At 43.1% G+C, this 25075-nt stretch overlaps 1 protein-coding gene across 1 annotated transcript in view; it reads right to left on the bottom strand.

Annotated features, from left to right (window-relative positions):
* CANX (calnexin) overlaps positions 1-25075 on the bottom strand; it is a gene marked incomplete in the record, with an annotated part of 1221069 nt that overhangs the window by 985985 nt on the left and 210009 nt on the right. The window contains 1 exon segment of the mRNA XM_044069455.1: positions 3809-3890. Within this exon segment, the coding sequence (XP_043925390.1) occupies positions 3809-3890 (82 nt within the window).

Genomic DNA, 25075 nt, shown 5'->3' with positions numbered 1-25075 from the left:
GCACCGGTCTGCGGCTGAAAAGTTCTGAGGATTGTGAGTGCAGATGTCACATTTAAGGCCCCTGGTTTATGGCTTTATGTGCGACGTCCCACGTAGCTGCAACAACCAAGATGAAGCTTTTGTACAAGAGCCGACGTACAAGTCGCTTGAGGACAGGAAATCCCACAACAAAAATACTGCAACATAGGAATAGGACGACATATTTATTAGGGACATACATGACTAAATGTTGGTAGTGACAGAGGAGCTCTCTGATCATGTAGCCCAGGCCGGTATGACCCTGACCTTGAGTAGCATCTTACCCTCACCAAGAATGATGCCACAGTATAAAGACAAAATGATCAATTTTAACAATTGTCTAAAGTATTGGTGTCATTCAAAGGGGATCCAGTGTCTGTCAGCCTGGGATGACATGCTTGACAAGCCACGTTGATTCGCTAGGGATGGCTTGCACCTGTCACCCCTGGGCTTTCGAATACTGGCTAAGGCTCTTGCCACCCCCATAGTGCCTTTTTTAGGCAAGGCTCAAAAGACAAACCCACCTCCATAGACAACACAAGGAAAAAGAAACTAAGGGCAATGCTGCTCAACGCCAGAAGTCTAAACCTCAAGATGCACACACACTCGAGGCTCTCCTCAGTATGGAGAATATCGATATCTGTGCGATAACAGAAACCTGGTTCAAGGCTCCCAAGAGCACCCCAGCACTACCAAGTTATTACCATGCTTTTCGGCCCCAAAACTCGGACTGAACCACAAAAGGAGGGGTAGTATCCATATTCATCAAAGATACCCACACCTCCACGTTAGTGGCACTGCACGAAGCATCAGAGACCATCCATGTGCAACTAACAGTGGGCAAAACTGCCTTTCAGTTTGCAGCCTGCTACAGACCACCCTCCCAAACTCAGGAACCCCACTCGGCTTTCCTGAGAACACTGGAGAACATGAAGGTCTCTCCAAACACCTTTATATTGGGTGAATTCAACTACCCAAACATAGACTGGGAGCACTACTCAAGCCCAAACACCCTCGCCCAACGGTTCCTAGAATTTATAAACTCAAATGCTATGGAACAACTGGTCACCACTCCCACAAGACGGGAAACATAATTGACCCGATCATCACCAACATGAGGACTATGTTCCATACCAGAGGTACATCCTCACTGGTAAGATCTGACCATAAATTAATCTCACTAGGCATCCATATCCCGTCCCCACCCCCAGTCAAGGAAACCACGGTGAAGAACTTCTCAAAAGCAAAACTTCACACTTCTCAAAACCGAGGTGGAATCCTTGAAAGCCCCCGGGGCCAGTGGAAAATACGGCCCAAACCGCAGAATCCTTTACAAACGCATTCTATGGACACCTACAGGAATGCATGGATCGTGCTATCCCAAATAAAATCAAGACTCACTCCTCCAAAAGCAGGAGACAAGTCTGGTGGACCCCAGCCATAAATAAGCTATATACAGAAAGAGGAAGCTATTGCATGATAGAGCAAAATCCCAAAAAGGGAAGGCATCTCTGATCAGTACTAGCAAGAAACTACGATCCCTCATAAAATCATCTAAGGCCAGCTTCAAAAGAAAAATTGCACAAGACGCTAAAGAAAATCACAAGGCCTTCTTTAGTTATGTCAGGATCCTGGGTGGCAACCCCCAGATATGCTCGGAGTTAGTGCAAAATGACAAAAAATACACTGAACCCACAGACATTGCCAACATCCTGGCAGGCAGGTTCAGTGCAAACATCCCCCCCCCAAAAGAGCAAATGTCTATCCCAACAGAGTGTAGCCTCCCTGACGTCACAGATGCACAGGTGAGAGCTGCCCTCTCCAAAGCAAAAAAACACAGCATCAATGGGACCGGACGGTGTCCCGGGCTGCATCTTACACGAGCTCCAAGAACTGAACCCTAACATAAAGTCACTGTTCAATCTCAGCCTTACTACAGGATATGTACCCAAGGAATGGCGTACAGCAACAGTGGTCCCACTCCACAAAGGTGGTGCCACAACAGACCCCGGAAACTATCGCCCCATAAGCCTGACTAGCCTGGTCTACAAAGCTATGGAGCGTATCGTCATGGAACTCCAACAAAGACATTGGGAACCTCCAAACACTGGATCCTACCCAATTCGGCTTGGTTAAGGGAAGATCTTCCCTCTTGAACCTGGTCGACTTCTTTGAAACAGTCACCAAGGCCATAGATGAAGGGAAGATAGTCCACACAGCCTACCTGGACCTCACAAAAGCCTTCGACACAATACCCCACTCGGGCATCATTAATAAGCTCACCAGCTTAAATATCAACCCCTATGTCACAAGATGGGTTGCAAAGTGGCTCAGGGATAGAACCCACATGGTCAGAATTGCAGGTGCCATGTCAGACTCTAAACCAGTTACAAGTGGTGTCCCACAAGGCTCAGTCCTGGGACCTCTCGTTCGGTATATATTTCTCTGAGGTACAGGCTAACACGGGAGGACTATGGCTGACCAAGTTCGCAGAGGACTGCAAACTGGGTGCCATAATCGACTCGCCGACTGACAAGAGCATCCTCCAAAAGGGTCTCACATAACTGGTGCCAGAGCCATGGCCTAAAGCTAAATGCCAAAAAGTGCATAGTCATCCCCTTTGGGAAAAACAAAGTGCCCACAAATTACCACATAGGTGGTAATCCATTAAGTACGGAAGTAGTAATTAGGGATTTGGGGACCCAAGTAGATAGCAATCTCGCCTTTGACAATCACGTTGCTAAAGTGGTTAGAAAGACCTTCTATATAGCCCACCTCATCACGAAAGGGTTCACATCTAGATCAAGAGAGGTCATTGTGCCCCTCTACTCATCACTCATCAGGCCCATAATTGAATACAATGTCCCATTTGGGATGTAACTTACCTGACAACTGCAGCAACTGGAAAGACCCCAAAAGTACCTCACCAAGAGGATCAAGGGGTTCAAATAGATGCCCTACGCAGTTAGGCTAAAGAAACTCCAGCTCTACTCGGTTGCTTACCGCCTGCTCAGAGGCGATCTGTGCCAGACGTATAAAGCCATGTCCAACCCAGAATTAATGGGCATGCTCCACCTCAGGAAATCCAAATCCCTTAGAGCTACACGCTCCAGGGACTTAAACCTCAGCACAAAAATAAATAGGACATGCTGGAGGGACAGATTAATATCCCAGAGGCTCCCCTCACTCTGGAACAAAATCCCAATCTAGGTTAGGCAGAGCCCTTCAAATGACCCTCTTCAAGAGAAATCTTGACGAGTGGATGGAATATCTTAGGTTTACCCCTGGGATCTATTCTGTGTCCCTACTAGACAGAGGCACAGTAAACTAACCTCAAAAGGCTATCTTCTGTGACCTACTATACAGAGGCACAGTCAACTAATCTAAAAGGGTGGCAAAAGCCAAGCACACTCTGGCTAGGCTTATAAATGCCCTAGGGCAGATAGCCTAGTATCAAGCTATGAACCTAGTGTTCTTTTCCAGGGAAAATGGCAAAGGTATTTATATGAAGTATGAACATGGTGAGCAGTCCCTTAACACTTTTTCAATGAAGTAATCCACAACAAAGAAATCGCTTTGACAAAAAGATAAACTCTATAGCCAGCCATTTTGAGGCTTAATGGCTTAATACACAGACTTGCACACCTCACAAACAGATTCAACCATTTAAAAAAAATGAAAAATTCTTGGAGGAAGCATAGAAAGACACTTAAATGAATAGTGGAAAACTTTCCATTACATAACTTCTTTTGTAGCAGAACTACAAATTAACCAGAGCAGAATTACTTACCAAGCTAGAGTCAGAGGTTTTTGACAGCAGTTTTACATATGCACCTCCACATTCTATTCCACTCTGAAAGCTGACTTCATACCTGTATTATACAAAAAAAAAAAAACACAAGGTCTGAAACACATACAGTTAAAAGCTGAAATCTATGCAGCTTCAAAAAAGGTCAGTCCTGGAGAAGGTTAAAATATTCACAAGCTATGACAAAGTGGACTAAATGCTACAAACAGGAAGGAGAAAATCATCAAGCCACAAAACCGTACTCTACAAGGAGCGAGGCATCAGGCATACCGCTTTATGCGATGAAAAACAAATAACGGTTTTGTTAAACTGCATTAGGCAAGACTATCTTTGAAGTGCAATCTGATAAAAATACAATAGAGACTGTAAAAATGAAGGCATACAATCTTGACAGACAGCAGCTACAATAAAAAATGCACATAATGATAGGACTTACAAATACTGTTGAGGGGGGGGGACTAAAATAATTATTTTAAACCCAAAATCAGTAAGCCCATAACTTGAAAATGGGTGTCATTCGACAAAGACTCTACAAACCAGACCTGTAGGAAAAGGAGAGGACATGGTGTCAGTGTCCGTCAAACTCTAGGGGGAAGAGCACCTGGAAGGCAGAGTCCAATTCTTCCACCTCACTCCTCAAGGAGTCCTCATCCTTTTGCGGGGAAGAGGGGGAAACTTTTTTATAATGGCAGTCTCAACTCCAGACACTGAAGGTTGATCTGCACTTGGCTATAGGCTCTAAGTTACAAATGAATTCTCAAGTCAGAGAAATGTCTTTTTTTGGGGGGGGGTGAAGGTATGCATGTTTCCCCCAACCCCGCAGATGTAGCAGTAAGCATCCTAGGTTTAAAAGCTTTGTAACCTCTTAGTAGGGATCCACACCCTAGAGGCGAGTGGGACGTCCAACCAAAAATAGTGGGTCAATGGTCCTCTTTCGAAAACTATTAAATGAGCTCTAGATACGGGCACCTGAACTGGACCATCTAGTCCAAACTGCACAAGGGCTTTTGGTTCTGAGAGATGTGCAGTAGTTACATCTCAGAGCCAAGCACAGGGAAGGCAAACACAGAGTCTAACCAGTTTCTTACTAGCTCACGTCTCTGCTGGAGTTGGACATCTGAAGTCACACATGAGCCAAAAGTCACAATGGTAAAAGTCCAGGCTTCAAACCTCTTCCTGTCTAAACAGGAGAGAGAATTCACTGCAAAACAAGTATTTTAGGAGTATAACCTTTGTAAACCATGCAGCTCTCAGCATAGTATTCCTGGTCTAATCAGAAAACAGTGAAGCTATGAAAACCCAAGGTGAATTTACGTACTATGAGAGCACCTTCGTTTCTTTCATAGGCAAGTACTAGGCTAGCTGCCCTTGCAGATCAATTTAATCCTAACCAATTTCCCTTTTTTGTGCTCAAATAAACCTATCGCTTTGGTTAAAGATTTACCCATCCCAAGGTCGATAAAAGAACTTTGTATTCACCATAACGTTCCATCTGAGTAGTTGTACTTCATTAGTCTTCAACCTTTGTGTTACGGATCCGTATCAGATCAGAGATGGCAACTTTTACTACCATCAGCTCTGAGCTCCAAACTCCTCCCCTTACCCATAATACACCTCCACTACCTTTCATCACCAGATCGAGTTTGCTGAACCTCATACTGATAAGCTGACCTGAAAAACTTTGTGACCTATACTGTAGCCTGTAGCTGATCATATGCCAAGGTCCAGAGGAAGGAGGGACGGTTGAAGACAAATGAAGTACAACTTCTCAGATGGAACGTTATAGCGAGTACATAACTAACTTCTTTATCTGAAGAAGTTTGCTTCACTTGATCTTCAACCTGTGGGACAGAGTCCCCAGCTACTAAACTCCTGGGAGGCAGTCATGGAAGGATACTCCAGAGCACCGCAGAAAGTACAGTTGTGTACACTTACCATAAATGTAGATGTTAGAGTGTATTCACTGTGTAGTCATTACATTTGGGTTATCTGCTTGCAGGTAGCCCTCAGTCGGCCTGATTGTCAAAGTCTTGGGTCCTGCCTCGGTTGCTGTCTCATCTTCCATGATGAGAGGTAGTCAGGGGTATAAAGCATGCAGCCGACGCCATTACATCAGTTTTTCTTGCCCCAGATGTCAGGTGTCCCCATAATGGGAAGCAATTATATACAAGGTTACACCTCCAACAAAAAGCAAATACACCAAAAAGCTTTAAGCATAGCAAGAAAGAATAAAGGTATAGTCAAGAGAAGTCAGGGGGCTGGAGAGAAGGTAACTAGGACTGCAACAGTAAATACACTCTAACATCTACATTTACGGTAAGTGTACACAACTGTACTATGTTCTTCGTGTTTCACGGTTGCAGTCATTACATTTGGGTAGATTCCCAAAGCTAAGGAAGGGAGGAGGCAGTTCGACAGCTTTAGGACCAGCTATAAGGCCCTGTAAGACTGCAGTGGCAAAACAAGCTCTGGATTTAGAAACAATTGGCAAGTGGTAATGCTTGGTGAAGGTATGTACAGAACTCCAGGTAGCAACTTCTAGGATGTCCCTGGTAGGGACAGCTCTGAGAAAGGCTGTAGAGGTAAATGCAGCCCTGGTTGAATGTGGTCTTATCCCCTGTGGGGTAGGTTTTCCATGATGCTTATAGCAGAAATTAATGCAATGGCCTATCCACTTAGAAATGGTTTGCTTTGAAATGGCCTTCCCTTCTGCCCCTGCAGCAAATGCAACCAGCAACTGTTCAAACTTCCTGAGAGGCTTAGTCCTGTCCAAGTAAAATCTAAGTCGTCTGTGCACGTCCAAGGAGTGCAGTATTCGTTCCCCTTTGTTCTGTGGATTAGAAAAGGTTAACAAGTAAATGAAAAAAAGCAAAACTTCGTAGAACACCAAAAATCGGGAGAAGTCAGGCAGCCAGTCAACATGTAAAAAGAAGCAACTTTTTTCAGGTAGACAGTAAGAAATATTATATGAAATACAAACTTGACTGTAACTCTATTAGTATCATTTATTTAGCTTTGTGCATTCACTGTAATGCCTTATACGTAGGAAAAACTGACCGTAGATTTTGAGACAGAATTTACGAGCATATTTATGCCATTTCTAAAAATAAGATCGACAACGCCTTAGCAAAACATGTGAATGCTAATCCTCACCATTGTTTCCAGTTTTTAGCTATAGACCAAGTACCTTGGGACATTAGGGGAGGTCCAGCTTCTGTTCAACTTGAATGTCATGAACTAGAATGGCAACTTCTGTTAAACGCATTTTGTGTCCCGGGTTTAAATGACAATTGTAATATCACTTGCCATTTGAAATTGAAGAGCTGTTTGAGATAAAACTTTTATACCCACCTATCAGTACTATACGTGGGGGATGACCTAATTAAATCTTTTATATTTTTATATTTACTTTATAATACTTACACTTAGTATTAGTGTGGTATACTTCTATTAAGGAGCAAATGGTATTTTATATTTTTAAAAATTAGTCTTAATCCTGTTAAATTTACATGGATTTTGATTTTAAACATTGTAACACTTGCAAGTATACCGGTTTACTTTAATAGATTAGATTGTACCGTACAGTAAAAATTATTTGTCACTCTGTATCTTTAAAAATCTTTAGAGTGTTGCTGATTAGGTGATGATACTGGTTGGCCTTTGGGCGGAACTTTTAAATAGTTTGAGAGTTGTACTTTCATGCATTTCTGAAAAAGTTTCTCATTTAAGAGAGACGAAAACGTGTCTTGTCTTAATAAACTTGTTAAACGTTGAAATGAGTACTCTCTGTTCAACTTTTAGTGCGTTTTTGTTACGTTACTGGCTGCCTGACTTCTCCCGATTTTTGGTGTTCTACGAAGTTTTACTTTTTTCGTTTACTTGTTTGTCTTACTATGGCGGCAGGAGTTTCGGGCAGCCCAACAAGTCCAATGCTTTTTGGTTCAGTCAACCATACAGAACTGTCACAGTTAACTGTCTCTTTAAGCTCATTGACTGAACGCATTGACATACTCACAAGTCGTTTGGACTTAATGGACAAGAAACATAGTGAAGTAGCTACTAGGGGTGAAGTTCATTTAGTTCACCACAAATGAACAAACAGTACTATGCTTAACAGCGTGGATAGTGAGAGCAGGCGGGGCTGAGTTCTAGCCCATCTCCATTCCCGCTGGGTCAACCTGTTCGTCAGTCTGAGACTAACTCTATAACCACGAGCAATCAGGAGGATGGTATTGGGCTTATTGGCGTTCCTTCTTTTTCGGAATGGGTGAAAAAACACAGGTCGTTTGGCTACAGGTTTCACCCTAAACTTGGACCGACTGGCCCCATCATCTTCATCTCCACCAGTGAGTACACCGATTATCTCGGAGAAACTAAAACTTTTAGATTTCAAACTTTTAAAAGTAAAAAAACTACAACTATTTATTTCAAACAGTGCTTAGTTGAAAAACTAGTACCAAAGGGCTTGCGCTACCACCAGTTTCCAACAGGACTCATACCTGAGTCTCCTTTCCACAAGGAACTTCTTGGCTTGTTTGATTCTTTTGGTTTTTCACTAATGGAATGTATGATAAAACATTATTCTATTCAAATTGACAGTATTACTACTGAAATGGATGAGTTGGATAAGGACATTAAAGCCAATGTCGACTTTCCTAGGTATAGATTTGATTATGAGAGAATTTTTTCCAGCATCGACCAGTTGCTGAATAAGCTTAAAATGAATAAAATAAAGAAATTAAATTGAGATCGATTAGCTTACTCCAATGGGATGGCCTACCCTAAACCACAAGTGGCTCAAGTGTGGAATATTAATATTCGTTCGAATAATTATAATTTCCCACGTTTCTAATAACTTAGACGGTCCCAATGAAGCTCATTCAGACACAATGGTTAACAGTACGCAAGGTACTGAACCATTAAGACGTAGTGAAAGACTGCAATCTATTAATAATGGTAGTAACCACCACAATAACATCCACCAGTCTGTACAAGACACCAACCAACACGTCCAGCAACAGGTTTTTCACCTAGGTACCAAACCCAAGAACCCATCGAAACCTCAAAGATCTCGAAATCAGAGAAACAAATCTTGGAACAACAGGAGAAAGAGATGAACCCCTTGTTTCCACCTTGTGACTCAACTAAACTGACTATCTTGAAGAACATTAATGGTGACTTTTACATTTATAATTTTTCTTCAATTACTGTTGACTCAAACTTGGTGGAACTTTTTGCAAAGGCTAACACTTTTGTTCCCAGTCACAACATGGACTTAGTGAAGACCTTGATAGACTTGAAATGTTTTGTCAGGAAATTAAACCTTTCTTTTTTGTTGGGTAACAATGATATGTTCCATCCTTTATTTAAACCTTAAAGCAATTTTAACCTACCTTTACACCCTCTACTTCATGTGTTTGACAGTGTTTGTGAATTGGATATCAGAGAAATTGCTCACACACGTAAACTGGTCATTTTCTTAGAGTTAACAACACTAGTAATGACCAAATGCAAGCACTGAACCTAATCAGGTCTAGTATGGTTCGGTGCATTAAACCAGATAAAGGGGGTGGTTTAGTTATTTTCGACTTGAATGATTACATAAATAAAATGGAGGTGGTTCTAGACAATATGGCTTATTCTAAAGTGTCAATGAATGAATACAACATTGCTCTGAGTAGAGTGAAAAGCTACTTTAGAGACTTATTCATTGAATCTAAAATTGATTTAGACACTTACAATGACATTAATATACCATTCCCAAAGTTGCCTATTATGTTTGGGATTCCCAAAATTCATAAGGATATTTTAAATCCACCGATGAGACCTCTCATCGATGGCAGGACATCTTTAACATACCCTTGTGCAAAAGTGGTTGACTTCATATTACAAAAATATCTGGAAAGGATTCCACAAGTATGTAAAGACTCATGGTTACTTTTGGGGAGTCTTAACAATTTGTCTATTGACCATGACTCTAACTTTCTAACGATTGATGTGGTCGATTTATATACTTCCATTCCTCATATGGAAGCAATCGAATGGGTTTCGCTAATGCTGAAGGAAATGGATGCTCCGAATAACAACATTTACGTTGTTTCAGAACTTCTAGATATCATTTTGACCAATAATTTTTTTACTTTTAATAATCGGTATTACTTGCAGAAACAAGGAGTAGCCATGGGCTCTCCTTGTGGTGCAAGTCTCGCTAACTTGTTTGTCGCTTACTGGGAGAAACTTTTTATTTTTGACAAACCAGAAATTTCTAACCTCCTGCAGTTTTATACAAGATTCCTTGACGACATTTTTGTCATTTTTAGAGGAAATATTGTGGATGCTGTTAGGTTTATAGATTACCTTAACTCTACTACTACGTTTCTTAGATTTACTTACAATTTCGGTACATCTAGTATTCATTACTTAGATGTTAAACTTACTAGAAATCCTCATTACAGATTATGTTCTACCATTTATAGGAAGCCAAAGTACTGCAATTCATTCTTGCACTTTTCTAGTGCTCACCCTTTTAGACAGGAACGTTCCATTGTTAAGGGCCAATTAGTTAGAGCAGCCAAAATGTGTTCTACAGATTCTGACTTTCTTGTGGAATGCTATTTACTTGAGAACATGTTTGAGAGTAGGGATTACTCGGCTCACCTTGTACATGAACTAATAGCAGAAGTCAGAAACAAACGAGAGGCTGGTGGTCTTAGTCCTATTTTAGTTTGGAAAGAAAGTCACAACCCTGAGCCTATTTCGACCATAGAATCTAACAGTAACACACACCCTTTAGACTCTGCTACTTTTGTCACCTTTGGGGTGTCTGCAACATCTGTTAAACTTGTAGACCAACACTACAAGCACAGTTTCATTACCACTTTCAATAATGAAAGTGAATGTATTAAAACAATAATATGTAAGAATTGGCAACTATTGTTAAAAGACTGCACTCTTATAGAGAGAACTGGTCTCTCGCCAATCATTATTTACAGGAGAGGTTCTAATTTAAAAAGCCTTCTTGAACGTAATCAATTCAGGTCAGGTAACAGACCCTGTGGGTCTTCCCCGTGCGGTTTCTGTAGAATGTGTAAACATGTAAAAAGAAATTACTTTTTTCAGGTAGACAGTAAGAAATATTATATTAAATACAAACTTGAGTGTAACTCTACTAGTATCATTTATTTAGCTTTGTGCATTCACTGTAATGCATTCTACGTAGGAAAAACTGACCGTAGATTTCGGGACAGAATTTACAAGCATCTTTATGCCATTTCTAAAAATAAGAGTGACAACGCCTTAGCAAAACATGTGAATGCTAATCCTGACCATTGTTTCCAGTTTTTAGCTATAGACCAAGTACCTTGGGACATTAGGGGAGGTCCAGCTTCTGTTCAACTTGAATGTCGTGAACTAGAATAGCAACTTCTGTTAAACGCATTTTGTGTCCCGGGTTTAAATGACAATTGTAATATCACTTGCCATATGAAATTGAAGAGCTGTTTGAGATAAAACTTTTATACCCACCTATTAGTACTATCAGTACTATACGTGGGGGATGACCTAATTAAATATTTTATATTTTTATATTTACTTTATAATACTTACACTTAGTATTAGTTAGTGTGGTATACTTCTATTAAGGAGCAAATGGTATTTTATATTTTTAAAAATTAGTTTCAATCCTGTTAAATTTACATGGATTTTGATTTTAAACATTGTAACACTTGCAAGCATACCGGTTTACTTTAATAGATTAGATTGTACTATACAGTAAAAATTATTTGTCACTCTGTATCTTTAAAAATCTTTAAAATTTTAGAGTGTTGCTGATTGGGTGATGATACTGGTTGGCCTTTGGGCGGAACTTTTAAATAGTTTGAGAGTTATACTTTCATATATTTCTGAAGAAGTTTCTCATTTAAGAGAGACGAAAACGTGTCTTGTCTTAATAAACTTGTTAAATGTTAAAACGAGTACTCTCTGTTCAACTTTTAGTGCGTTTTTGTTAAGCTACTGGCTGCCTGACTTCTCCTGATTTTTGGGATTAGAAAAGGTTGGCAAATAAATGGACTGATAAAGGGCCACACTGGATACCACCTTGGGCATTAAGGAGGGATTGGTCCTGAGGGACACCCTGTCCGCATGAAAGATGACGAAAGGCTCCACTGCCATGAGGGCCTGTAATTCAGACACCCTTCTTGCTGAAGTGATGGCTAGAAGGAAGGCCGATTTCCAAGAAAGGAATTTCAACTCTGCATTTGTAGCTGGCTCAAAGGGAGGTAGAGTGAGCTTTTCCAACACAAAGATAAGGTCCCAGGCAGGAGTACGGGCTCTCCTGGGTGGTCTTAAGCTTTTGGCCCTCTGAGGAATAGCTTCAGCAGTGGATGAGAGAAGAGGGATGGCTCTGCATTATAATGAGCTGAGATGGCGGAGACTTGAACTTTGATGGTAGAAAGGGAAAGGCCTTTGTGAAGCATCTCAGTTAAGTATTGAAGAATGAGCGGTAAATTGGGCACTGTTGTGTCCATCCCCTGTGTTTGGTTCCAGGAACAGAATCTCTTCCATTTTTCAGCGTAGGATTTTCTAATACTAGGCCTCCTTGCCTTCAGAATGACATCCATCACTTGCTTACTGAGGGATGGTAAAGGAGAGGTCATGTAATTAGCCAGGCTGCAAGGTTCAGGGTTTGAAGCGGTGGGTGCAGAATCCGACCCTCCTGCTGGGACAGCAGGGTAGGGGTCTGAGGCAGATGCCATGGTTCCAGAAGTGACCCTGCACGAGAGGGTACCAGTGTTGGCGTTATCAGTCTGGTGCAATAAGTATTGTCCTTGGTTTGTCCTGTTTGATCTTTAGTAGCACTTTGGAGAGGCAGAGGGGGACAGGCATAAACTGATATGTTTTACCAGCTGAAGGAGGACAGGGCCATCCACTTTCCAAGCTTGTCTGTGGGGAGTCCCTGTGCAGAATTTGTCCAACTGGTAGTTCTGAGGGGAGGCAAACAGGTTATCTCTGGGATCCCCCATTTGATTCTCAAAAAGTTGAATATCTTAGATTCTTTCTAGGCATGGCTCGAGTTTTAGGCCTTGAAGAAAAAGATGGCGTCTGTTTAACATGCAAGCCAGTAGGCCTGAATACACCCTCAGAAGCCGGTGCCTGCACAGCAGCTCCGGACCCATCTAAGGTAGAGATATCTGCAGGTTCCACAGTCGAAGAAGCATTTTGCGGCATACCGGACTCCGAATGGGTCTCAGTAGAGGCCTGTGAATCTGAAGTAGCAGGTATCAGGGGCTACGAAAGCATCTCACTGAGTACCGGCAAACTGGTGACTAGCTTAGGAGAAGCATCGTCGGCAGCTTTGAACCTATGCGGTCTGTCTTTATCTTTGTTCAGTTATCTAGAAATGGCTTTGGTAAGCCACCAGACTACAGACATTACGAAAAATTGCAGAGTGCCAAAATATTTAGATGTGAAAATGAACAGATGAACACTTCGAGGTTTGAATAAGGCACAAAACCGACAGCGAGGTATGTCGTGGTGTGGGCCTAAGCAAGGAATACAGTACGAATGAAAAGCTTTGAGAGGTATTTGCTTTCCACAAGAAATATAATTGTTAACTTTTACTGACATTGGTTTAGAGCAAGAAAAAGATTCTCCAACAGGGTACTTAGCTTAGTTGAAGACTTCGGATCTGAAACTCGAAAAGAAAAATTTCAGGAGTCGGCCGACCAGCACTTGCAAACTGCTTCTGCTTCAGGCACCGCATGGCAAGAAAGACTGATGTAATGGCATTGGCTGCATGCTTTATACCCCTGACTACCTGACATCATGGAAAATGAGACAGCAACCAACACAGGACCCAAGACTTTGATAATCAGGCCAACAGAAGGCTACTGCAAGAAGATGACCCAAATGTAACAACTACAACAGTGAAACATGAGGAACATCCAAGGGATGCTCTCCTTCTGGAAGTCAAACCCAATTTGTAGTGAGAAATAAACGTATGAGATGAGGACCAAGTAGCTGCAGAACAAATATACAAAAACACTCTAGACCAAAAGGCCTCAGACGTAGCCATAGACCTAGGGGAATGAGCTTTCACCTGACCTGGAGGAGACAAGCCTCCCTCCTTATAGACCTGTAGGATGCATGAAGTAATCCATCTTGCTATAGTGACCTTGGATATGGGTTTCCCCAAAAAGGGTTTATAGAAGAATACATACACAATCAGATTTACGGAAATTTTTTGCCCTTTGTAAACAGAAGCATAACAGTCTATGAACATCCAACGTGTGGAGTTTATATTCCATCATGTTAGTAAAATTAGGGAAAAAAAACACAGGCAAATTGATGGTCTGAGTGATACTGACTGGTGATGCCACCTTAGGAAGGAAGGATGGATTGATTCAAAGGGAAACCCTATATTTGTGAAAAATCATCTAAGGAATTTTGATGGACAAGGCCTGTAATTCTGAAACCCTTTATGCAGAGGTAATAGCCACCAGAAAAGTGTTTCCCCAAGATAAAAATTTCAGATTTGCAGTTGCAGAAGGCTCGAAAGGTGGAGCGACCAAAGCTTGAAGAACCATTGTAAGGTCCCGTGGGGAAACAGGATCTTTGACCGGGGGGGGTGCGCGTGTAACAAAAGGTGCCTTTTGATAAAGGCTTTACACAGTCTGGAAGAGGCTAAAGAAGCAGAATTCTCGCCCATATGAAAATGAGAGATGGCAGCCAAGTGAACTTTGACAGTAGAAGAACTAGCTCTGTGATGAAAAATATCAGCTAGAAAATCAAGAATGGCAGAAATAGGAGCCGTGAAAGGGTCTAAACTCCTTTGAGAGGCCCAAAACTAAAAACATTTCCACTTGCTGCGATAAACCTTCCTGGTCGAAGACTTTATGAGCATCCACCAAAATAGATCTAACTGACGAGGATAGTCCAGGAGTCCTAGCAATCATGGGAACTGGAGCAGCCAAGCTGCGAGCTTCAGGCTGTCCAGGTTCGGATAAGGCACCCCCAAAGGGTTTGAAATTAAATCCTGAATGGGATCTAGGATCTAAGGCTGTGCCAGAAGGTGAGACCAAAGGAAGGGAAACCATACCTGGTGAGGCCAGAACGGGGCAATGAGGATCACTTTGCTCACCAGTCGACAAGCTTTCTGTAGAAACCACTTTGCTCCCCAGTTGACGAGCTTTCTGTAGAAACCTCAGAATGAGAGGCACTGGCGGATAAGCAAACAGAAGACCGGGAGGCCAAGAATGAACTAAAGTGCCTCTGGGGGACTCCCCCGGCAGGAGGTTCAGAGCAAAAAGCTTGCTGCACTTCGAGTTGGAAGGAGATGGTGAAGAGATCGCAGCAAGGTTGACCCCACTTGCTGAAGATCAGTTCCACTACTGACAGATTCAGAGACCACTTCTAAAGCATCAGAATAGTCCAACTTAGCCTGTCTGCTGAGATGTTGGACCATCCCGGAATGTGCGTTGCAATGAGAAAGTGACCGGAGGAGATTACCCATTCCCCCACACTCTCATAGCCTCGTGACAAAGGGGGTAAGATCTGGTCCCTCCCAGTTTGTTGATATACCAGACCACGGACATGTTGTCTGACTGAACAGCAATTGTCCAGAGAGGAAAAAAGGCATGAAGAGCCTGCAACGCTAGAAGGACCGCCCTCATCTCTAGGACATTTATGTGCAAACTGGTCTCTATGGGAGACCACAGGCCTTGGACTGTCCTGCCCAAACAATGGCCACCCACTCGTGTTGGGAGGCATCCGTGGTCACTGTGGCTTAGGCTGGAACAAAAGGTAGCAACCTCCAAAATGTCTGGGGAGCACATTCACCATATGAGGGATGACCAACAGACTTGAATGAGTTGAAATGGATACATGTCAATGGCAGTTCCAACAGGGACCATTGCACAGCTACAGCCAACGCAGAATTCTCATGTGTAATTGAGTACACGGGAGAATAGTTATGGTCGCCGCCATCAAGCCTAAGGCCCTCAACACAGATTCCGTCGTTGGGAGATGAGAGTGGTAGATTAGGAAGACATGCATCCTCAGGTTTTGAACTCTCTCCGAGGTCAGGAAGATTTTGCACTGAAGAGTATCTATCCTGGCACCAATGTAGTCCATCACTTGTACAGGATCTAGGAGAAATTTGGATGTATTGATTGTCATCCCCAAACGTAGGGCAAGAATGAAAAAAAATCCCTGGTTTGGGAGAGTAGATGCCTGGTGGGAGTAGTGAGGAGCCCATCATCCAGGTACGGATAGACCTGAATCTCCTGAAGCCACAGGTGAGTTGCTACCACTGCCATCACTTTGTTGAACACCCTGGGGGCTGCGGCGAAACTACAGGGTAGGGCTCAAAATTAGTAATGACAGACTCCTAGCTGGAGCTTCTGTGCATTATTAATAGTAAGCATCCTGGAGGTCTAACGAGCACATCCAGTCGCTCTCTTGCAGGTATGGCATGATGGACTGTCATGTGACCATCCGGAACTTCTCCCTGGCAATTGACAGGTTCAGGGTAGAGAGATCCAGAATGGACCTTAAGTCCCCTGTTTTCTTGGCACCAAAAAGAACCTGGGGTAGAAGCCCGATCTGGGGGGACTGTTTCGATGGCTCGTTTTTCTAGCAGCTTGAAAAATTTCCTGTGCTGCTGCCTCCCTTTGCGTGGGTGGTATGTCTGGGAGATTTGGGGGAACCCACGAATGGGACAGAGTATCCTCTGGATATGATTCAAGGCACCCAGCAGTCCGTTGTTATGGACTCCTATGCCACTAGGTGCAAGGACAATCTTCCCTGACTGCCTCCAGAGTAGAGCAGTCGGGCAACCCCTCAGGGTTGCTGTCCGGGTCTGTCTGAGAAAGGTTCTTGAGACCCAAAGTTCCTTGGACCCACTCTGCCTCTGGAGGAAGAAGAGCCCGGACTGTCCCGGGAATAGTGAGACTTCCAGAACCACATCTTCTTTTGTCCTCTCTGGTTCCTGGTAAAGGACCTTTGAGGGTTAGAAAAGCAGATCCCGATGGCAGACAGCGTCTTCCTGTCCTTCTCACTCTGGACTAATGTCTCTGACGGTCTTACCAAAAAGTGTAGAGCCGTCATAAGGGGCATTGGCAAAGGACGCCTTGAAGGGTTCGGAAAACTGACATAACCTGAGCCAGGCGTTGCACCTCATGGACACGCCGTACCCAGCTGCCCTAGCTGCTCCTTCCGTAGCATGGGAAAAGGAGTTGCATGGATGCGCTAGATACTGCTTTTAAAGTGGCCACCCTCATGGAGAACGAAGCCTTGTCCTCTTGCGATATGGACTTGGGGGGGGGGGGGGGACGACTCCTCCAGTTCCTTTACCAGGTCGCGTTGGAGTCTGCTGATATGGGCCAGGTAGTTCAGCGCCCTAATTGAAAAGGTAGCTGAAGCGTAAACCCGCTTCCCCAGGTGGTCCACCTTCCGTGACTCTGTCAGGAGGATGGACCGAGGAACTCTCCTGAGCAAATTCCTTCTTAGTGGCTGCTGCTACCATCATGGCGTCTATGGGGGAGCCCTTGTTCCATGCTGGTCTGTCTGGGGGCGGGGGGGGGGGGGTTAGGTTCCATGGTGTCCAGTTCCTTCCATGCCCGCAAGGTGACCAGATCCACCAAAGGGTCCGCGAGAGGGGATACCCAGGAAGTAGATGGGCCCGTGCTGAAAGCCTCCAAGAAACATGGACTCATCAGAAAAAGGTTTGGGGGCAGACCAACCTCCCTGTTGGCACAGGATTTAATCCTCGGGAGGTGACCTATGGGAACCTTCTCCATCATCTAAGTCCATGCCCTTGGTGAGGGACTCGGGGGAGTCCAAGTGCCTCCTCTTGCATGTATGCTTGCAAGGTACCTCTCCGGAGGGGGGGGGCTCGCAAGCCACTTGTTTCTCAGGGGAGTACAGTCTGGGGCTCTTTGAGCACGGGCTGTCCCTCTGGTAAAACGATGGGGACCGTAGACAGAGCAGAGATGGTCTGGGAGGAATTCTTGGGGGAAGTCAGGGGTCTCGATCCAGCGGAGAGAACCCTTTCTACCATGAACGCCGAAGGACAGCGAACCTCCTGAGAAACCAATAAGGAGCCCGGTCTTCCCGGGTCCAACGAGAGAATCTGAGCCAACTCAGAGGGAGAGAACCTGGCCCGACAAAGTCAGAGCCGAAGAAAAAGGTTCCACTCCCTCAAATCTGACACCCATGCTCCAGCTCAGAGAGCGGCTCGGATCAGAGCTAGTCAGATCAGAAATGCTCCAGGCAGCTATCGGTGTTGAGGAAGCAGGTACCACCGGCGCAGACCCCCTGACCAAAGCCAACCTCGGATCCAAATACTCCGAACCCAAAGGTCGGATCGGAGAAGGAGATACAGGTTGGAAAAAAGGAAGCGGGCTCCCCCCCTCCTGAGGGAGGGCTGGCAAGACCCTATCTGGATCTGTGTGGATAAATCGCCTCATCATTTTATCCAAACCCATGTCAGACAAGGACCAGGTGGACTGACGAGGCCACGGACTCAGACTTGGCGGGTCGGGGCACTGAGGCCTGAGAAACTGGACGTGTCTCCGCCACCTCCGGGGAGAACCTCTGAGATCGGAGCCAAGGGGATTCATAGATCCATGGAATCTTAGTAGGCGAAGCGAAGTCCGGAGACCGCTTTCTCTTTTCCCTCGCCTTCAACTCTCTCTACCTCTTTTCAGCTCTGCTACCACAGGCTTTGGTACAGGAGGTTGAGTCCCAGCCTGGGAGGGAGGAAAAGTCAGAGGAAGAGAGGTGGACACAGCAACTGCTGTGACCGAAACCAGAGATGAGGAAACAGAGTCTGAAGGGGGAAAGAAGGCCTTTGAGGGCCAACTTGGCCTATCTTTAAGGGCATGGGGGTTGAAGCCCGCATATATGCTGCAGTCCACACTCAAGATGGGCAACGCCCAAGCACAAAACACACAGTGTGGCCATCCACTAGGGATAACTTATGGCCACACACTGTGCAACACCTGAAAACAAACTTCTCAGCCATACTGCCAGAGTAGAAAGAACCTGAGAAAAAAGGGCAGTTTCTTTCTAAACTGGCACACTCGCAGCCACTCACCACACTCGTACAGAGAAAACACTGGTGGGGGGGCTACAATCTACACAACAGTACAAACTACTCCAACTATCCTAAAACACAAACTCGACGCACCAAGCGAGGGGAGGAGAAAGGGGACCTATACTAACACTAACAAAAAAAACTGTAGAAAAAGAGAGATATTCACAAAAGTTTTAACCCACTGACTAACTTGGAGCTCAAGAGACACTATGCAAAGCTGTTAGCGGCAAACGAGATCTGGGGATGGAAGATAGTGGAGATGCATTATGGGTATGCGGAGGAGTTTGGAGCTCGGAGCTAATGCTAGTAAAAGTTGCCAGCTCTGATCCGATATGGATCTGTAACCCACAGGTTCAAAATCAAATGAAATAAACTACTTTAGATGTACATAGTGCCCCTAATGAGAATAACTGACTATACTATAGATAATTTGAGGGGACCTAAGCAAGGGATAAAGCATTTAGGAGCTGTGACTGTCCATTAGTAGTATGGTAACTTTTCTGTTTCCCATCCACTTAGCCAAACTGCACTTGAACATGGACAGAATGAACTTTGTTTTAGGTGGATGTGGAGCCTGTTCCACAGCTCTGGAATCCTCTGAGATATACCTGTCCCTCCAAACAGTTCTGTTGATGTTGCAGAAGAGGCTTGGATCTCTAGTCCAAGTATTTCTGATGCATTTAACATGAGGTGCAGTAAATCCAATCAGTAATTGGTCAGAGAACATCTTGTATGCCAGACACAGGTCACTTCTTAGTCTGTAGGAAAGAGTACAACAGCAGGACTTTGAGACAATCCACAAAGGACATGTTATTTAGACCATCTTTTTAGTAAGGTTATCTCGGTTAGCGTTCCATTTGTTGACTGTGACTGGACAGATGCATGCCAAAGGGGGCATTATAATTAATTAATGACCAGCCTAATGAGAGTTGAGAAAGGGGAAACAATGACATCTCTAGAACTAGCCACAATTTCTTTGTTTTTATGGACATAGGAAGCCTCCATACACTGGACCAAACCCAATCTGGTTTCATCAAGGGCAGTTCATGCTTACTCAACCTGGTGGACTTCTCACCAAAGCAATGGATGAGGGCGGCAAAATGGTTCACACTGCCTACCTTGACCTGGCAAAGGCATCTGACACAATCCCAATAGCCAGCTGGCTCAGAGACAGGAGCAAAGAAGCTAGAAATGGTGAGTCTACCTCTTCAAAGAGGCCAGTCACAAGCAGAGTCCCACAGGGATCAGTACTGGGAATATTATTTATTTCTCTAAAGTCAAGGCCAATGTCAATGGCCTCTGGCTAACTAAAATTTGCAGATGACTGCAAATTAGTGGCAGTCATTAAAATCGCCCACTGACATGTTCTCCACGAAGGGCGGACACAAACAACTGGTGCCAGAGTCATTGACTAAAACTAAATTTACTTATTTAACATTTGTTTAACGGGAAAATCCACCTTGGAACGAAGCCGATTTTCAGTGGAGGCCCGTGGAGAAACACTCCAGACACATCTTTGTAACGTGGGAGAAAACCGGAGCACCTGGAGGAAACCCACAGGAACGCAGGGAGGACATGCAGACTCTGCACAGAAGGCACCCCAGCCAGGAATCGAACCGGGGAACCTCTTGCTGTAAGGTGACAACGCTACCGCTGCACCACTGCACTGTCCTAATGGCCTAAATGCCAAGAAATGCATAATAGCAAACACTGGGAAGACATCCACCCTGGTGACTATTATACTGACAATACACCCCTAAGAGTTGACTCAGTACTCAAAGATTGGGAAACACATGGGCAATGATCTAGCCTTTGAACATCACATATCTACAGTAATGAGGAAATCATTCTATGCTGTGCAACTTATAAACAAAGGTATGGCATCTAGATCCAAGGAGGCCATTGTTCCACTGTATTCAGCATTCAGACCTATCAGAGTACAATGCCCCCTTTGGTATGTACATAACCAGACATAGCCAATAATTGGAACGTCCACAGAGGTTCTCACAAAAAAAAAAAAAAAAAAACACACACACAATGTAATTAACATGTCCGATGCAGACCACCTCAAGGCTCTTATCCCTATATTCCGTCTCCTACATGCTGAAGGGAGATCTATGCTTGGCATACAAAGCATTGTTAGACCCCACTCTGATGAACCTCCTGCATATCCGCCAAGCAAACCTTGCCTGTGATTAAATACAACCAGCTGGAGAAACAGGTATGTATCCCAGAAAGTACCCTTTCACTGGAACAGGCTCCCCATCCTTATGGAGCAGACCTCCTCCCTAACCCAATTAAAGTGTAACTTGGACAATTGGATGGGGAAGAAGAAATTCATCCCTGGTTTAGCACCTTGTCTCTTCTGGACACGGGCAGTCTGTAAATAGTTCATCTTCCAGGACCCTGCTTGTAAATGTTTCACCTATCAAGCCCCTGCTTACACTTTAAGGGTACCAGAACTTGTCAGAGATTTGGTATGCATGGCTGGGCTTAAAAAGGCCCTTGTGGCCATTAGCCTAGTTAAAGGCCTATTAACCTAAAAGCTGAGCAATACAGAAGGACTTGCACACAACAATGGCATGTTTTTCAAAAGTCAAGTCACTGTCCACATAAATTCCCAAATCCCAAACAACTGGGTCAACTCTTAGGGGCGTAATGTCAATGTGATAGTTCCCTGGGGTAGATGACGTCCCAAAAATATACAATACTTTTTTTTGGCATTTAGTTTTGGTCCAGGACTTTGGCACCAGTTATTTATTTGGGGCAAACCTTCCTGCAGGAAGGTCAAATCATTTGGGGATTCTATGACTGCTCCTAATTTGCAGTCATTTGCCAACTTAAGTCAGCCACAGCCATTCGGTATTATCTTTTACTCCCGAAAAGTAAATGCCAAATTGGAGAGTTCCCACCACAGAACCCTGACTCCACTAGTGACTGGTCCTATTTTTCCCCTATTTTTGTTTCCTGCATCCTGTCAACCAGTTCACCAATACAGTAGGTGACATGCTGGCTTATTCCCATTTTATTTAGCTTTTCTACTATACCAGAGTTGGGAATTGCATCAAAAGCTTTGGTCATGTTGAGATATACAGTGTGTATTACTACTCTGCCTTAATCCATTGCTTTGGTGACCTTTTAAAAAAAAAATCCACCAGGTTGAGTAAGCATGAACTGCCCTTGATGAATTCAAACTCTCAATGTCCTGACTGATTAGTTCTAAAAGTCTTTCCATGGCTTTACATAGAAAGCTAGTCAGACGTATGGGTCTGTAATGCTTTCATAGGAGCAGACATATCGTAATGCATAATCAGTCATATGACCGTTCTACACATGATTCTAGTCTCTATTACAGCAAGTAACACACTAAAAGCAGCAAGAAAACTTCCACAGTGGGGTACTTATTTAGACTAAGCTCTGGAGCAGGCCAAACAGAACTACAATACAGATTGCTATAGCATAACATAGCTCTGCAAACTGCAGCAAGAAAAGATCCAAGATAGAGATGGCAGATGGTCAGCCATGTAAAGGGAATGTACAGACATCTCAAAGGTAGACATTCTCCCAGCTTGGAGGGGGAAGAGGACAGAGCTCTGAAAGTCAGAACAGATGTCTGGCCATCTGCGGCCAAAGCCCAGTAATAAGAGGCATTTTAACTGTGATCTATACAGTGGCGGCTGGTGACTTCAAATCACAGGGGGGCTGCAGGAGACGCTGAATGGGCGGGGTCAAAGGGAAGGGGTGTGGTCAACCACAAAGGGGAGGAGCTATGCACAAAACCACAAAAAAACTAACTTTAATTAAATACGCTGCCCTGGGTGGCAAACCATCATTATGAAAGTCCAATCAAGACAAAAATAAGTGTAGAAGAATAAAAATATTTCAATGCATTGGCTGCATGACAGCTTACTTAATATCTAGATGGAAACAAAAGGTTGTGAGGCATGAAAAAATAAATTACTTTTTAAATACATTACTGGAATACCAGTCAAAATCAAGTATAAGAAAAACCAGAAGCACTCAACTCAAACTACTTCTCCTTGCACTGCAGTTCTAATTATAATATATTCAGCTTTATTAAAGTACCAAGCAACATGCTGAAAGTAGAAATCTATGTGATGCCCCCACTTGTAAAATGTTTCTTATCCAAAAAGACCTGCTGCCTGACAACGTTTCATGGGGAAAACATGATAAAAGTCATAAATGAAAAGCAAACAAGAAACAAGCTCAAGATACATTGCTTAAAGGATTACTGTACAGGTTATGGACCACACATGATTGGCATTCTGTTTAGTTTACGGGTAAAGCCTGTAGAGATGACTGGAAGTCTCCAACAAGTGTAATGAGCTTTTTAAAATAATGGAATCCTGTCCTTTAATACCCAAGGCTTATACATTATCTAGTCAAGTATTCTCTGCATGGCAACAACAGAAAGGCTTTCAATGTTGGCAATTCTTTAACAGTATGCTTATTAAAGCTTACTTGCATCTTACGATGTCAGACAAGCTTACCTTATGGTCATTAAAGCATTGCTACTTAAACACAGAGCAACAGGCACTTTGAGTAATAAGCATAAATCAACAGTACAAAATATGACAGAAACCAGACCATTCTGCAAAATCAAGGACAGATGAAAAGCCACTGTAGTACTTATGCAGTGTGTCCTCCCCATCCAAGGTAGATACAACTACTCCTTGCCTTGCTTGGACACATCCAGAGTCACTACATGGGGAGTGGGGTGCAACAAGCATGTCACAATTTGAAATCTCTCTGGCTGACTGTGATGGCCCTGACACATTTGTCATACCTCTCAACTTCAAGAGCAAGAAATCTGGACAAAGCCATACACAGAAGTGGGACAAAGGCACAACAAGAAGGACAATTTTTAAATATTGCTCTAATAAACTTAGAAAGATAATAGAATAGGTCTTGCATTAGTATGAATTTTCTGAAGGGTATAAAATCTGAAACTCAAATGTCTGTCATTTTCTAACTTCAGTCTTTAGTGATTTGTCACTAATTTGCCAAAAACACAATTTTATGAAAAATGGACCAAAAATGTGATGCAAAAATATAAAATAGACACACAATACAGCTTCTACCTGTCAAAGAAGGGACACTTTAATATTAGTACTGCTACCTTGAGCAGCTGACAAAATAAAAGAATCTACATGCATTTCAAGTAATCTATAACTTTGATTATTACAGTTATTTCTTAATTGTAAACCCTCCATGTTTTCTTCCAAAATTGCTATTTTGTGGAGGGATTATTAGGGGAAGAGCAACATTTTGAGCCAAAATTGGGGACAGTTGAGAGGTTGGCTATGCCTAATTCTATAAAGCAATTTATTTGCATGTACCTCTCAACCTGTTAATGCAGTAAATCTGAACAAGGCCAAATATATTGGGGGCACATATAAACAGTACTAAAAATTGCTCTTGTATAAATTGAGACAGTTGATAGAACGGCTCTTACTTTAACATGCATTTTATGAAGGTTATGAAGTCTGAAACTTATTATTTAGTGACTTCTGGCAAATCATTTAGGAATTAAAACTACAAATTTTATGAACAACAAACCAAAAATAAGAAGCAAAAATCTATTCATTCTTTGAAAATCTGGACAGTTGGGAGGTATAGTTCAGCTGGGCCTGTCTGAGTTTGCTGCCCTTCCCCTGACAAAATAATGGTTGAACTGGAGCCTCTGCAGCCATTCCAATTAACCATTACTTGGCTATTTCACTCCATTTACCATAAACACTAATGTGCATACTGCTTTACTTCAATGATTGGACTTCATTTGAAAGTTTTATTTTGTATTTTACAGCACAAACATTAAGTAATCTGTTAAACAAAGCAATGCAGTCTCACAATGAAAACTTAGCATTAAAACTTCTCTGCCCTTGAAACTCACATTCATTGAAACCCACATTCAAAGAAAATACATTTTGCCAGTGGCAGATAAAGATTAATTTTGGGCTGTTTTGAATCATAGGCCCCTTGCATATGAAACATACATGTGCTCTTTGATACACCTTCCTCATTGTACTAAAAATTATATTCCTTGTACAATACAGTACACTTGTTAGAGGGTGTTTTAAATTTGTTTTGAACATTTTTCCAGTAAGCAATGAAACAAAACATATGCACCC

The sequence above is a fragment of the Protopterus annectens genome, chromosome 4.part0 (assembly GCF_019279795.1).
Source record: "Protopterus annectens isolate FY-2018-M chromosome 4.part0, PAN1.0, whole genome shotgun sequence".
Taxonomy (NCBI): Eukaryota; Metazoa; Chordata; order Ceratodontiformes; family Protopteridae; genus Protopterus; species Protopterus annectens.
Note: the sequence above shows the minus strand (reverse complement) of the source record. Positions and strands in the feature narration are given on the sequence as shown.